Genomic DNA, 16,215 nt, shown 5'->3' on the forward strand with positions numbered 1-16,215 from the left:
TAGATATCATACACATTTCATGCTTAAATTGTCCTGATAAGTCAATGAAACTGTTATTAATTAACCAATAATTAATATAATTTATATTTAATTATCCATATTAATCACAATATCTATGTATATGCTGTAATGTCTGTCTATTAAATAACTTATTTTCTGTCATATATTTATTCCATCATGACCCTGAGTAATTTTCACTGATACTGCCTCTGTGATTTGTATAATTCCCTGGTTCTTTAAAATGAGTATCATATTCTCCCGGGTTAATTTTCAAGAATTTTCTTTGCTAAAGTTTCTCCTTTCTGCCTATCTAAATCAATAGCACATGAAATTTTTAGAAGTTAAGGCAGAGATTTCATTTTTCTTAGGCCAGTTAATAAGAGGAATGAAGGCAGTAGGTTGGAGGATCAGCCAATACTTGCTCCATCCATAACAGAACTTTTTTTTTTTTTTTACAAATATAAGCCTTTACAGGTTTCCATGAATTGGTGGAAATCAATATATGCTCAGGGATAGTGATAGTTTTTATCTTTTTGTGGATTGACTCCAATATTTTTTAAAAAGCAGTATTTCCTATAAGAATTTTATTGACTCCAACATTTTAATTACAAGTTAATAAATTTAGTTTTGTCAAGATATTTGAGTCATGAGACTCTGCCAGCTGTGCCAGCTGTTTTATGGGGATCTCTACAGTGTTAACTGGCACAGAATGGGAAGACTTCACTCATGACTCAAGCCTGATGCATGTAACCACAATGTGAATTTGTTAGGGGAACACTCATTACAATAATATGAACTCAATTCGATTGACAGCAAAAGGAGGAAGGTAATGAACATCTTGGCAAAATTTGGGAGACTGAGAAGGCAGGGCCAGTAGTGCCTCAGAGTTACTGGCATGTGCCCATCTGTAGGGAAGGGAGGGCTGGGGTTGCTGGTGACACACCAAAATTTGGAGAAGATTTTAGGATTATGGACATGGTGGCCATAAGTATTTTCAGTTGCCTTCAACTTGATGTTTATAACACTTTTCAGAGGCCTATTATCAGATCCATTTTTTAATTTTGATTTAGGTGGAACACTCTACTTAGCCAGGTTTTTATCTGTCTTTCACATTTTTATCAGTGTCTTCACTGATAAAACAAAAACAAACAAACAAAAAGCAAACAAACAAAAAGCAAACAAATGGTTGCTTTAGTTGCCCGCACCTTTCCATCAGTCAGGGTCATTAGAATGTGAATACAGATAGGATCATTACATTATCAGTACGAAGACACATGGGATCAGAGTTGCCTTAAAAAAGTTTCAGGAATTTGGTAGATGGGAAAATAAACAGGAGAAACTTTCAAGGTAAGGGACATTCATGCAAATCACAAAAAATGTCTTGCATCTTTTGAGATCCAAATATTTTTAGCTCCAATAAATATTTTAAAAAGTTGATTGCTAAAAATGATGGAGCCTGGGACCTCTGCTAAGACAAGAATGGCAGATATATGCTTTATGTGGAAAGAAAACTATTTTGAAAATGCACTACTTAAAATGTAATTTCCTTTTATTCTTTCTAGGTTCCTAATGATATTTTCATCTATATACCAACATTTAATATATACTTTCTTTGGCATTGTATTAGGGTGTGGAGACAACACGTATTTAGGATTTCGCACTATAGTTTTCTTAATCATCTTGTTTGCAACAGTGAATCTTGTAAGGTAAGAATTGTATTTTAAAGTTTGCTTACTGAACTTGGGACTCCAGCCCAGAATTAGAACTGTGAAGCAGTGAGTTTTATAAAAAGAGGCATAGATGTGGAGTCAGGAAATTTGCGTTGTTGCCAAGATCCTGACAATGGCTTGGTGTGTGACTAGGGGAAAGTCCATTTACTCTACAAGATTTCATCTGTAAAACGAGAAAGGGCAGAGTAAGTAGTATCAGCCTAAACTGAGTTTGATGGAATTGCAAATTCATGGACCGGTTAACCTAAAAATTCAGGAGACAGTAAAGGCAAAGCACATTTTTGGGGATCAAATAATTGCAATTCAGGATATACGGAGTCAAGTAGAAAACCTAAAATGTGACCACAGGGAGAGATAAAGTTGGGAAGTTTTATAGAAGGAAAAGAGGAAGGGGAGGTAAGTCGTTCAAGAAAGTGGGTGATGAGGGCCTCCCCGGTGGCACAGCGGTTGAGCGCTGGGTTGCGAAGCCGCCCGCGGCCTCTGCGGCGCCAGTTAGATCCCCGGCTACTCCCCGGCCACCAGAGGAGGGTCCCACGTGGCGCGCAGACCTCTCCTGCCGCCCGCTGCTCCCCTCAGCAGTGTACTTCGGTCCTTCTGCCTGCTCTGCTCCCCGCTCTGGCTCTGGTGAATTCTCTCACCCTCCCGCGCTTCTGACTATACCCAGTGCCTGTATAAATAATAAATAAATACATCTTTTAAAAAAAAAAAAAGTAGGTGAGAAAAGTGTTAACAAACAAGCTATTCTTGGCTATACATAATTGGTTACTCATTCTTTAGAAAGAATGAAAAAGCAACTGATTCCATCCTCTGGTTAAACATCTGTAATCATCAATTCTCTTGCTCAGGAAAACCTTTCAAATAATTATTTGTTTGATGTTTTCTTAAAACAATTGCTCTTCACACAGTCCAAAGTTTTTTAATCTAGTTTAAACCATGTGACAGGTAATGCAATTTCTCTGTAATGCTCCTTTTTAAAGAATGACTTTACAAAATATTAGCTTTTCACACTCATCCCAATTTACTGAATTAGATTTGCACAGCTATGAGCCATGAACTGTTTCAATGTGCTCACTAAAGGTTGAGTGATACAAGACTAGATTAATGGTGCCTAACATTTTTGTTGATTTTCATCATCATTTATTATGAGCTGTTTATTAAACATTTACCATGTGCTATATACCACTAATATTAATAAAATCCCATGAGGTAAGTGTTATTAATACAACCCTATGAGATAGGTGTTATTAATACAACCCTGTGAGGTAGGTGTTATTGCATCATTTCCCAGATGAAACCCATGGGGTCACTCCAACATGTAAGGGCAGAGTTGACATTTAAACTCAATTTCCACTGCTTTTTTTTTTTTTTTTTAAAACCACTGTTCTTTCATGGAGGTGGTGTCTTCCATGAGAATTCATGATAGTGCCTCTGAAAGTATTGTCATTTCCACTCAGGGCAGACCTGACCAAGGGGATTTTTTCTGTAAGATGTTCTCATGGAACATTGCTTCTGCTGACACTGAAGGCATTTCATGCTACTCTCAACAGAAGGATGTACCACAGTCCTGGAGGAAGAACAAAAGTTACCATTGTTAGGGCACAGGGGAAAATTCTACTATCCCTCTGGGTTCTTCTCAGTCTGATAATCAAAACAACATCAGATGGGTTGGCAGAGGAAAAAAATCAATTTAATTTATACAATGATTATACAGATCCCATTCTCAGGGAGATTAAGTTATTTCATTTGCAATTTATATTTCTTTCCACCATGGCAGTGCATATGCAGTTGAGATTGGTCACAGGGTATAAAGAAAGGTAGATGGTTTTCTGTATATTATTTAACACAACTACACATACTTTATCTCATTTTATCTTCACAATAACACCAGGAGATAGGAATTATTATCTCTATTTTATAAATGAAGCAAATGATCAAAAGAGACAAAGTGCCTTGCCAAAGGTCAAATGGCTACTAAGGGCCACGGTCAAAAGGCTAGTGAATGTGCTTATGGTTCCCTCTCACTAGAAGTAAGATTCTAATGGAGGGAGTCATCCTCAGGGGTCCTCAAAGTGTGAGTGGGATTTTCCATAAGAAAATTGTTGAAATTGCATGTGTTTATCTTTTTTGAATGCTGAGCATGGATGGAGCTAGAAGGGATCATGTTCAGCGAAATAAGCCAGAAAGAAAAAGAAAAATACCGGATGGTCTCACTCATAGCAGAAATCTAGAAAACTTAAATAAGGGACCAGGAAAAAGAATAACTGTAAGAAAGAAAATATAAAAATCAACAACTATGAACCAGAGACACTCTCTGGGAGGTGGGGGGCAGGGAAAGGAGGGATTGGAGTCAAAATAAGGGGGTTGTAATTGTATGGGGAATATAAAAAATAAAATTTAAATAAAATGTGAAAAAAAAAAGGAACTTTTTGAAAAAATATTTCAGAGTGGATGAGGTAAACAACCACCTGGACACAATAATCATTGCTAATATGTAGCAAGTGCAGACCACACTCTAAACATCATTTCGAGCCTTATGAACAGTGCCTTATTTAATTGAATCTTCATAATTATCCTTTGAGGCAAATATAATTATTACTACTGTCATCTCCATTTTACAGATGAAGAAACAGTCTAGGGAAGATAGAATAATTTACTTAAATTTATATTGTTATTGAAAGTAGCCCCGATTTGAACCCAGGTAGATTGGCTCCACCATCTTTGCTACACAGCCTCTCTGTGTCAGATGTGAGGAAATGACGTAAATTGTTCTATTTCAGACAAAGATTATTTAGTCAGATTGGAAAGGTTGGCAAGAATAACTTTATAAAAGGTTTAACTGCAAGGCAGAAGGTTCACTGACATTAATTATGTGGATTATTGATAATTGAATATTTGAATATTTAATGTTTCTCAATGATAGAAATTCTTTTTTAATTTAATTTTTTTTATATTTTACATATTTTTTACATCATTTTTCATTTTTGCACAATGGATGCATTTTCATCTTGGTTATAGTCCCCATACAATTCCCACCACCCTTGTTTTGATCCTAGTCCCTTCTCCTCCCTCCACCCCCCATTGTGTGTCTCTGGTTTATAGTTGCTTGTTGATTTTGATTTTTACTTTATTATAATTAGTCTTTTTCCTGGTCCCTTATTTAGGTTTTCTAAATTCCTGCTATGACTCATGCAATGATAGAAATTCTTTATGTTGTTTTGTGAGCTTTCCAGTTGAAGCAGTGTTATACAATATATTTTTTGAAGCTGAGAATACCTCAGTGTTATTTCTGCTAAAATCTTTGAAGGGCAGTACTTATACTCTTTAGGTACAGATCCCTAAAGATAGATTCTAAATCTGGCACAGAGTTCTAGAGAAAAATGACTTGTAGAGAAAGAAGGCAGCAATTGGAATTATTTATGTGACAGTGTATGATTCTAATGGGAGTTCAAGAGAAATTTGGTTCAACTAAGTTTATTACTGTATCTTCAATAATTTTTCTTAAGATTTATTTATTTATGGGGTACAAACCAGAGGTGTAGGGGGGTGAGAGGATTCACCAGTGACAGAGTGGGGAACAGAACAAGGTGGAATGACTGAAATATACTGCTGAGGGGAGCAGCAGGCGAGACAGGAGAGGTCTGCTGCGCCATGTGGGTCACCTCCCTGGCCGGGGATCAAACTCATGTTGCAGTGGCTGTGGATTGCTTCATAGGTTTCATCTCAACCCCTTGCGCCACCAGGGAGGCCCCTTATCTTCAATAATTTAACATTTTGTCCATGACCTACATGGCTTCCCCTACCTAATTTCTGAATCCAGTCTTATTCTTGCAGGGAATACATGAGTTAGTCAATATTATTTGAAGAAGTTTCCCTGAAGGAATTTACTACCCAAATCTAAATAGTACACACTGGTGTTAATGATAATTCCTTATGTCTGTATAGAATTTCTAGTATATATTTCAAGATTTGAGTAGTTTATGCAAAATTTAGACAGATTTTGTAAGTTCCAATGTTTGAATAACTTACAATACACTAGGTTGTCTTCTCTTTCCTGAAAATTTTTATATGAAATTTAATGTTTATTACACTATTTCAACCATGAATAATATTAGTTCCTAAGGGATGAATTTAAAAAATGTTTCTCCACAGGTTTTTTACTATCATATTAGTGAGCCCTATTCTGATGCATTCCAGTTATGCATATAATTGGAGATGGGCAATTATTATAGCATGGTCTGGAATTAAAGGAAGTTTTAGCTTACTCTTGGCTCCTGATGTTTATAATTTGTCTGGACAAAGAATGGAGTCACCACAAAAGGTAGGAAAAATCCTGTCTCAATACTATTCATATTTATACATTTTAAAATTATTTTGTTGCTTTTGCCATTGTACCCAATGATAAAGTTAACCATTTTTTAAAATTAGATTTTAAAATGCATTTTTTTAAGTAGTAGGGAACTTTCAGAGGGGAGTTTTCATTGACAGCATGAAAGGGACTAACAGTCATGTAATGGTTATAGATGTGAGGATCAGATGAACTTGAATTTGAATCTGAACTTCACCATTCACAGACTGAATGACTTTGGGCAACTTCCCCAAGTCTTGTGGAACCTCATTTTTCAGTTGAGGACGAGACGAGGCTTAGTAAAATAGCCCACACTTAATAAATGCTCAATAAATGTTACTGAGTGTATAAATGCTATTTTTCAATAGCTGTCAGAAAGCATGAAAAAAATCCTACCCTATCTCTAGAGCATACCAATCCCTATAGCTATTAGAGCAATAACTGAAATGTCAGTTACATATACTAAGGGAAAGCCCAAAGAGAAAGCCTTTTAAAAAAAAAATAATAAGGGAATATCATATTCCTCACCATCTCTCCTGAGGATTTACATTTTATCTGTGGGCATAGTCTGAGAATTCATGTGAAGTCACACAAATCTGCGCTTTTCAAAGGTCTTTCCATGATCCGAAGGAAACATAAAATAAAACAACCAACATCTACCTCTGTCAGTTCTTTTTTGTGCAAAAAATTAGCTTAAAACCAAGTCAACGAAGTGTTAACTAACATTTCAGTATCATTTTATTGAGATTCCCAAATCTGTCTGATGTTACGAATCCCTTTGGCACCATCCCAGAAATAACAGAACCAGAATTTACAGGGAGTAGTCCTGGGTGTCAGTAAGCACTTCCAGTGCTTATTGTTGTTAGTCAAATTTGGCATGTATTTTATAAACTCTATTGTTCAATGATGGACCCTAGAGGCTCAGAGTGATTAAATTAACTGGCCCTAAATTATATGAATGATCAACAACAAGGCCAAGATCTTTCCCTGTGAATGTGTTTCTACTTGTGCACAGGCCTCTCCGTAATCTACCACAATTCCCATCTGTTTCCTCAGAGCTTCCTGTACAGCTATGGTAATGCCTGTGCCAGGCACACATCCCAGTGCCGCCCCTGTTCACCACAGCCCAGTGTGGCTGGGCTGTTTCCATAATTGTATCTGTGATGGCTCCTGCCTTGTTGGCTTTGCATGACTTCTACCGGAAGTGCTAATTGTGGAGAACGCTTTCCCTCTTCTCCTTATCCCTTCCAGAAAGTCTAAAACCTTCATTTTTTCTCATTTACTTGAAAACTGATTTCTGCATCCATTCTTTTGCCTCACCTTACTTATCAGAGGCAGAAATAAAAAATGTGGGTTAAGATTAAATTTTGTCAGAAGTTAACTGAAAAATGATTCCCTTTGGAGAGCTTACGAATGTTTTAGTCCTAACTATTTGTGTTTTGCTTTTAGTGTTTATTTTATGTACATGTAATATCATTAATGACTATGGTGATAAACTCATACTTGATGACTCATTCAGCCAGGACATTAGGTAAAGTATATCTAGCTTTCATTAATTAACTGGGGAGAGTAAAGCAAATAGATTATTGTTACATCATGGGAAGACTTCTTATGGTGCCCAAAGAATTGGTTTAGAAATCATGTCTTTTCATTTACTCATTGTTTATAGGTCTTATATTAATGGGGATATTGGTTTATCCAGAGCAACAGTCAAAGGAAGAGAATGGTTTGGCAAAGAAATAAAAAGGTTGTCCAGAGTCAGGAGCCCTTCCACTCCCTAGGGTGTTCCTCTTGTTTACAAGGTAGAAATCAACCCACTTCCCCACCTCTTCAATCCAGTCAACCTCAAAGGGAAAATAGGGGTGGTGGTGACAATGGAGAGTGAGCACTTTCCTTTTAAGAGCGCAATCCAGAAATTTATATCATTACCAGTCATATTTCATTGGCCAGAACTTGAAGCTGGTAAATATTATCTTTACCTGGCTAGCCATATGCTCAGCCCAATATTAGATTGTCTATTGATAATAGAAGATAGGGGAGAATAGGCTCTACCAAGTGCCAATTTCTAGAGGGAATTTGTGGCTGTTGATGATAAAATGCAGGATTATGATAAAATCACAAGTAGACATAAGGTCACTGCTGATATTCAAGATAATCAATCTGAGGCAAAGGGTGCAGAGGGGATGATAGGGGGGTGCTGTACAAAGTCTTAGCGTGTCATCTAATAGCCCATGGCCTGGTCCTCAGCTTTGCTGCTGCAGAGAACTGTTTCTGTCTGCTGGAGATTTATATATACTGCACTCGCCTTGATAAGGCAGCAAAGCATTTATTAATTTGTAATGAGGATTATTTCTTTTTACAGCTGATATAGTTGTGATCATTATTCTGGGTCTGGTTGTTCATCTCCAAGTACCAATTTCCTTAAAAAAACAAATTAGTAATCAGAAGGTTTCTTGGAAAGCATGGAACTAATGAGAGGTCGATGGAAGAGTAATGTTGTAGGAGAGTTCTTCTAAACAGGGAAATAGCCTGGTGAATTCCTCCCTATCCTATTCACAAGAGACATCACTGCTCTACTTGTGCCATGCCCATTCCTGAGTCTGTACCCCATAGACAGTATTGCCAATCTTGTGACAACCCAATATATAATAGGGTGAATAAATGGGGTAGATTTTTGACAGTTCTCCTTTCACCCTAGTTGTGGGTTTGTTGTTGTTCTTGGAAATGGATCAGCTTCCTCACTGGAGCATGAGTAGACATAGTGCAGCTCCTGATAGTTTGCTAACACTTCTTTTCCCTCCAGTTTCTTTTTACTCCCAGGGGTTTGTCCGCACTTTACTCTCTTTGTTTAGGACATAATATCTGGGTGTCTCCCATACTTGCTTTCTTGTAATTCCTCTCACTCTGATGTGCGGAGGCAACATTAATGAGGATTTTTACTAACCTGGTAATGGTTTTCCTTGTTCTTTTTCTTTCCTTGTAAATTTTGAACTGTAATAGCTAAACCTCAGAATTTTCTTTAACTTACTATAAAACAAAAATATATGACACATACTTCATCCTCTCAAAAATCAATGCTTATCCTTTTTAGAAAGTCTGTGTAGCATACATTTAACAGGTGACTTGACAATGAATTTTTTAGTAAGTTTTATTTATTGATTTATTTTTATTTATTTTTAACATCACTTCATATTTAAACAATATTTGCTTACCCCCACCTCAGGTATAGTCCCCATAGAATTTCCTTCACCAAAGCACCCGTGCACCATTGCCACAGTCCTCTGTGCTCCTTCCTCACCCCTTCCCTCTGATCATTCTCCGTCCTCCTCCCTCACAGGATGTCTCTGGTTTATAATTGTCTGTATATATTGTCTATATTCCTCCTATAATTGAAACCATTGATATTTTTCAGTAAGTTTTAAAGCAACTTCTTCCATCTGGTCTAAGCTTTTAAGAGATCCCTCTTCCTTGGAGCCTCCCCTGGTGGTGCAGCAGTTGAGCTCTGGGCAGCTGAGCTGCGAAGCTGCCTGCAGCCTCTGCAGCGCCGGTTCTATTCCCGGCCGCTGGCAAGAGTCCCACATGGCCTGCAGACCGCTCCTGCTGCACCCGCTGCTCCCCTCAGCAGTGTATTTCATCAGTCTGCCTGTTGTGTTCCCCACTCTGGTTTTGGTGAATTCTCTCACCCTTCTGCGCTTCTGACTGTACCCAGTGCTTGTATAAATAAATAAATCTTAAAAAAGAAAAAAAAGTTATCCTTCCTCATACTCTTCCAGATCATCTGAAACAATGGAATGATTCTATGATCATTCAAATGTTTTGGTGCCACCAAGGGGTCACACACATATACTTGTGTTTTCTCAAAACAACTGGAAAGTGGCTGTTGTTCCATCATATTAGTGGGTTCTAATTAGGCAAGTGAGGGGGCCTCCCTGGTGGTGCAAGGGGTTAAAAATCTCAGCACTGTGAAGCTATCTGCAGCCTCTGCAGCATGAGTTCAATCCCCAGCCAGGGAGCTTACCGATATGGCAAAGCAGACCTTTCCTGTCTCACCCAATGTTCCCCTCAGCAATGTATTTCAGTCAATACACCTGTTCTGTTCCCCACTCTGTCTCTGGATTCCCTCCAAGTCAGATACTACTGTATACAGTGTTCTGTAGACAATACAATAGCATTAAACTGAAATATTAAGAAATGATTTCAACTTTATGAGATGTTTTATGTGCAATTACAAAGAAAGAAAGTTTTATTGAGATGGAATTCCAAGTGAGTAGGCTAAGCTCATTCACTAATTTTCTTTTTTTTTTTTTCTGACTGTACAGGGTACAGTCAGAGCGCAGGAGGGTGAGAGAATTCATCAGAGCGTGGAGCCAAACAGGCAGACTGACGAATTACACTGCTGAGGGGAGCAGCGGGCGTGGCAGGAGAGGTCTGTGCGCCATGTGGGACTCTCGCTGGCCGGCCAAGGATCAAACTGGTGCTGCAGAGGCTGCAGGCAGCTTCACAGCCCAGTGCTCAACTGCTGCACCACCAGGGAGGCCCACTAATTTTCTTTTTTTGGTAATTGAGTCTCTTAGCTATAACTTCAAATTCATACCTCCAGAAAATATAAACTGCTACAAGTTTTGGACATGTAGGGTTGCTGGCCCAGAAATAGGGATGTTAGATTTGGAGGGTCTATATTGCAGTAACCTTTCCATTTTATATGTATAAGAATTAGTTGGAGAACTTATTAAAATGCTTATTTCCTGACCAATGTGATTCTCTAGGTAGAGAGTGGAGCCCAGGAATTTGTATAATTTAATAATCAGACCTTCTACATGTAGAAGATACACATAGTTTTCTATATGCTGAGAAATACAGATTAGATGCCTTAAATTAATGAATCATGTCTCCAGCTGCAGGTTACCCCCCTAACCGAAAGAAGAAGGTTTCTATTTGCTATGAAATCGTAGGTTATTTTTTGGGACTAAGAATGCTTAAAAATTTTCTCGTATAAATTAATGGTGGTAGCATTCTCAGAACCAAAAAATAACCTACCAAATCACACCAAATAGGAACCTTCTACTTTTGGATAGTGGGGGAAACCTGTATATGAAAAAAAAGGAAACTAATAAAACATTCTTTAGTGTTGAGTCAGATAAAATTGAGCTATATATTGGGCCTCCCTTGTGGTGCGAGGGGTTAAGCACAGTACTATGAAGCTATCCACAGCCTCTGTAGCAAGAGTTCGATCCCTGGCAGGCGGGGGAGCTACCCACATAGTGCAACAGACCTCTCCTGTCTTACCCGCTGCTCTCCTCAGCAGTGTATATCAGTCATTCTGCCTGTTCTGCTCTCTACTCTGTCACTGGTGAATCTTTTCACACACACACCCGCCCACCAACCTCTGGCCTGTATTCCAGTTCTTGTATGCATAAATGAATAAATCTTTAAAAAATTGAGCTATATAGCCAAAAGGATACAGACAGTTGAGTCATTTTCTGGAAAAGTTTAGACAAAAATCTGCCCTTGCTCTAAGCACTCTGGTTTCACTATGCAGGTAAGGCCAAAATATCATTACAGTGTGTGACCTTTTCGTTTCCCCTGGCAACTTTCACTGTATGCTATTGAGGTCCTTGATTTTTTTTTTGGTCACAGGTTTATGTGCTGTTTCCTTCCCAAGACAAATAGCCATGCAAAATGCCATTATGCACATACAGGAGATAATACAAAATACAATAAACTTATCTAAAGCAGAAAAAATTTTGACAAATGTTAATTGGACATTAGTGGAAGAAAAAACGAGGATTGAATGTATCATACCTGTGAGTTGATAGCTGGCAAAAAATAGCCTTCCTTTCCCTTCGTGAATCTGCCTCTTGTGCTTCACAAGATAGATGATAAGATAATCTAATCATCAGTCCCATCATTCACCCATCCATCTATCCTGCTAATTAAATGTGAGAAAACTGAGGGATCAATTTATTAGCTTTGTTATCTTAGTGAAAAGACTTGTTTGACTTCTGTCTCTAAAGGAATGGTCTTGGTGACCTAGCCTTATTTGTCAATACTGGAGAATGGTTGGTTTTACATACTGATTGCTGATTATCAATGGTCTCTGCCCAGCTGATGTTTCCAACAGGTTAAGGAACAAGAGCTCTCTTCCCGTCTACGTCTTTATAAAAAGCAGAAAACACATTCTGATTCAGAGATCTGTCAAAAATAGAGGTTTGGGGGCCTCCCCGGTGGCGCAGCGGTTGAGCGCTGGGTTGCGAAGCTGCCCGCGGCCTCGGCGGCGCCGGTTCGATCCCCGGCTGCTCCCCGGCCACCGGAGGAGGATCCCACATGGTGCGCAGATCTCTCCTGCCACCCGCTGCTCCCCTCAGCAGTGTACTTCAGTCCTTCTGCCTGCTCTGCTCCCCACTCTGGCTCTGGTGAATTCTCTCACCTTCCCGCGCTTCTGACTGTACCCAGTGCATGTATAAACAAAACAAACAAACAAATATAATAAATTAATAAATAAAAACATGCCTCTAAAAAAAAAAAAAAAATAGAGGTTTGGGGAAGAGTTTGATTTCCAAATCTCCACGAATGATCTGTCCCTAAGCCACAAATGAAAGTAGCACTTCTTATATCAAAAACATTATCTAGTTATACAATGGAGTACCATTTTAGCCATTCTGATTTGGGTTATTGAGATCTTTGTTGGGTGAATTATTTGACATCTCCTCATTATTTTCCCTTATTTTTTAACTTCATCACTATATGTTTTTAAACTTAGGCTGATGCTGTTCCACTTTCCCATGTTTCACATGGTAATGAAACAGAGGAGGAGTCTCCAACAGATGAAGCTTTAATAGAAGAAGCCAGATTGAATGTTGCTATAATACAAATGGTCAGTACTGTTCCCATATCTGTTTTTATTTTAAGATTTATTTATTTATGCACATAAGAACTGAGGTAGAGAGGTGTGGGAGGTGAGAGGATTCATCAGAGACAGAATGTGGAACAGAACAGGCAGATTGACTGAAATACACTGCCGAGGAGAGCGACGGGAGAGACAGGAGAGGTTTGCTGTGCCATGTGGGTTTTCTCCCTGGCACAGGATTGAACTCGTGCTGCAGTGGCTGCAGACAGCTTCATAGGTGCTGCGTTTTAACTCCTTGTGCCACCAGGGAGGCCCCCCATATCTGCTTTTTAAAAAAAAATACTTGCCATGCCTTTAATCTTAAAGATGGTTTTAAGGCGAGTACAACTCCCCCCATCAATAATGCTTTGGTTGTTAAAATTAATGTTTTATTTATGAAAGTTAAAAAAACCTCCTAAGCTTTAAGTTCAAGTCACAAGTCTTATTACTTTGTTTATAAGTTTAGCAATTTTTAGCAGTTTACTTTTGAGGGATATCTGAATAATATTTGGCTCTATTTACGTATCTGCTTACTTAAACATCTTCAAATATTTGAAATCACTTTTATAATTTCCATGTATATTTGAGTTCTTTTTATACAAAATTCTGTCAAGTGCTTATTTAACTCTTATAAAGCTTTTAAGTTAAAATAAATCTAGTGAACCAACAGTTCTCTTAAAATATTTTAAAATTTACTATTTAAGGGGCCTCCCCGGTGGCGCAGCGGTTGAGCGCTGGGTTGCGAAGCTGCCCGCGGCCTCTGCGGCGCCGGTTTGATCCCCGGCTGCTTCCCGGCCACCGGAGGAGGGTCCCACATGGCGTGAAGACCTCTCCTGCCGCCCGCTGCTCCCCTCAGCAGTGTACCTCAGTCCCTCTGCCTGATCTGCTCCCTGCTCTGGCTCTGGTGAATTCTCTCACCCTCCCGCGCTTCTGACTGTACCCAGTGCATGTATAAACAAAACAAGCAAACAAATAAATAAAGCATGCCTCTACAAAAACAAAAACAAAAACAAAACAAAAAAAAAAAACTTATAAAAAAATTTACTATTTAAAAATTTCAATGTAAATTTAGGAATATTACTAGGAAAATAAGTTTAAACTAACTTATCAAATTGCACATTTTATTTTATGTTGCCCCCTTCCTCCTCTCCTCAAATTGCTTATTTTAAATTGGGACTATATTCTAATGGGATAAATTTTATTCAGTGTTGCAAATATCAAAATTATTCACTATGCCCAGAGTTCTTTTTTACTTTCATTTTAAACCATAGTATTAGGAAGAATTCCTAACATATACAAAGTTAGATAGAATAGTGTAATGAACTGTCTACCGATCACCTAGCCATATAAACTATACACTTGACTAAACCTGCTGCTAAGTCACAGGGGTGCTACATTCCCCCACCCTCCATATTATTTTGAAACAGATCCCAAATATTGTATCATTTCATCTATAAATATTTCAGCATGTATCACTAAACTTTAAAGTCTTCTAAAAAACAGTGAAATATTAACATTGCACCGAAATTTCATAATTCCTTAATAACATCAAACATCAAGTGAATGGTCAAATTTTCAATGGCCTATGGCCTAATAGGCATATGAAAAAATGTTCAGCATCACTTGTAATCAGGGAAATGCAAATCAAAACTACAATGAGATACCATCTCACACCAGTGAGAATGGCACATATTAAAAAAACTAGCAACAACAAATATTGGCAAGGGAGTGCAAACTGGTCCAACCACTATGGAGAGCTGTGTGGAGATTTCTTGACCTACTAAACATAGAGCTTCCAAATGATCCAGCAATTCCACTCCTAGGTATTTACCCAAATGACACAGAAACATTAATTCCAAAGGGTATCTGCATGCCTATGTTCATAGCAGCATTATTTACAATAGCTAAGTTTTGGAAACAACCCAAATACCCCAAAATAGATGACTGGATTAAGAAGATGTGGTACATATACACAAGGGAATATTACTCAGCAATCAAAAAAGATAAACACATGCATTTGCAGCAACATGGATGGAGCTAGAAGGGATCATGCTCAGCGAAATAAGCCAGAAAGAAAAAGAAAAATACCGGATGGTCTCACTCATAGCAGGAATTTAGAAAACTTAAATAAGAGACCAGGAAAAAGACTAATCAATACAAAGTAAAAATCAAAATCAACAAGCAACTATAAACCAGAGTCACACTACGAGGGGGGAGGGGAAGGGGAGGTGGGAAGAAGAAGGAAGAGTCAAAATAAGGGGGGGTGGTGCAATTGTATGGGGAATATAACCATAATGAAAATGCATACATTATGCAAAGATGAAAAATGATGTAAGAATTTTATAAAATGAAATATATTAATAAAAAAAGAAAAAAAATTTTTCAATGGCCTGATAAGTATGATCAATGTATATTTTCAGATCATATTTAAATTGGATTCCAATAAAGTCTATGCATTGCAATGAACATGTATTAAATCTCTTTTAATCTATGGCTTCCTTCTTTTATTTTTCCCAATGAAGAACCTATTTCCAGGTTCTTTTTGAAGAATATATTTAAGAACCTATATACAAAAATATCCAGACAGACTGTATTATCATCCTTTTAAACATTTCTATAAATATAAATTTAAAATGTCAGAGTTTGAAAGGCTCTTACCCAGAGTAGTGTTATGCTCACATTCTTTTTGTAGAATTCCTACTAGGACCTGGTGCCTACCTCATTCCCACCTCCCACTCTCCACCCCTCAAGACCAAATTAGTATTTATCAGAAAGGGGAGAACAATAGAGGGTCAAGTCAGGTGAAAGGATTCAAATGTGGTGGAAGATAGAATTAGACATTTTGTGGTGAAAATAATGCTGTATATACAGATATTGACTTATAATGATGTACACCTGAAACCTAGCTAATGTTATAAACCAGTATTCAATAAGAAATTAAAAAAATGAATATTCTGTAAATATTTACTTTGAAATTTTCCTGCTATATAATTTTTTTTGTAAAATTGTGTTTTCATATATTGAGTTCAATAGTAATTGTGGGGGCTATGAAAAGGTCAAGTAGAGTACAATACATTTCTGTTTGAATCCTTTTTAATTTTTATTTAAAAAATTCTATGTTTAGAGTAACTTTGAAAAACAATGTAATGATGGATTCCTTAGTGTAGAAGCAGCCCGGATATTAATTGGTGCAGCCAAAAGCTATTGCTCCATCCAAGGAAAGTAAGTGTAATACTTCTCTAATTCGTATTTCC

At 37.7% G+C, this 16,215-nt stretch overlaps 1 protein-coding gene across 2 annotated transcripts in view; it reads left to right on the forward strand.

Moving 5' to 3' along the window:
* SLC9C2 (solute carrier family 9 member C2 (putative)) overlaps positions 1 to 16,215 on the forward strand; it is a 79,645-nt gene that overhangs the window by 13,940 nt on the left and 49,490 nt on the right. The window contains exons 9-14 of one of the 2 annotated variants that reach the window (XM_054693466.1): positions 1,563 to 1,706; positions 5,880 to 6,048; positions 7,525 to 7,606; positions 11,713 to 11,879; positions 12,836 to 12,949; positions 16,086 to 16,183. In XM_054693466.1, the coding sequence (XP_054549441.1) occupies positions 1,563 to 1,706; positions 5,880 to 6,048; positions 7,525 to 7,606; positions 11,713 to 11,879; positions 12,836 to 12,949; positions 16,086 to 16,183 (774 nt within the window). The remainder of the gene's footprint in view (positions 1 to 1,562; positions 1,707 to 5,879; positions 6,049 to 7,524; positions 7,607 to 11,712; positions 11,880 to 12,835; positions 12,950 to 16,085; positions 16,184 to 16,215) is intronic. The other variant, XM_054693467.1, reaches the window with a different exon arrangement.

This window comes from Talpa occidentalis, unplaced genomic scaffold (genome assembly GCF_014898055.3).
Source record: "Talpa occidentalis isolate TD23 unplaced genomic scaffold, MPIMG_talOcc4v2.1 talOcc4.12, whole genome shotgun sequence".
In the NCBI taxonomy this organism is placed as follows: Eukaryota; Metazoa; Chordata; class Mammalia; order Eulipotyphla; family Talpidae; genus Talpa; species Talpa occidentalis.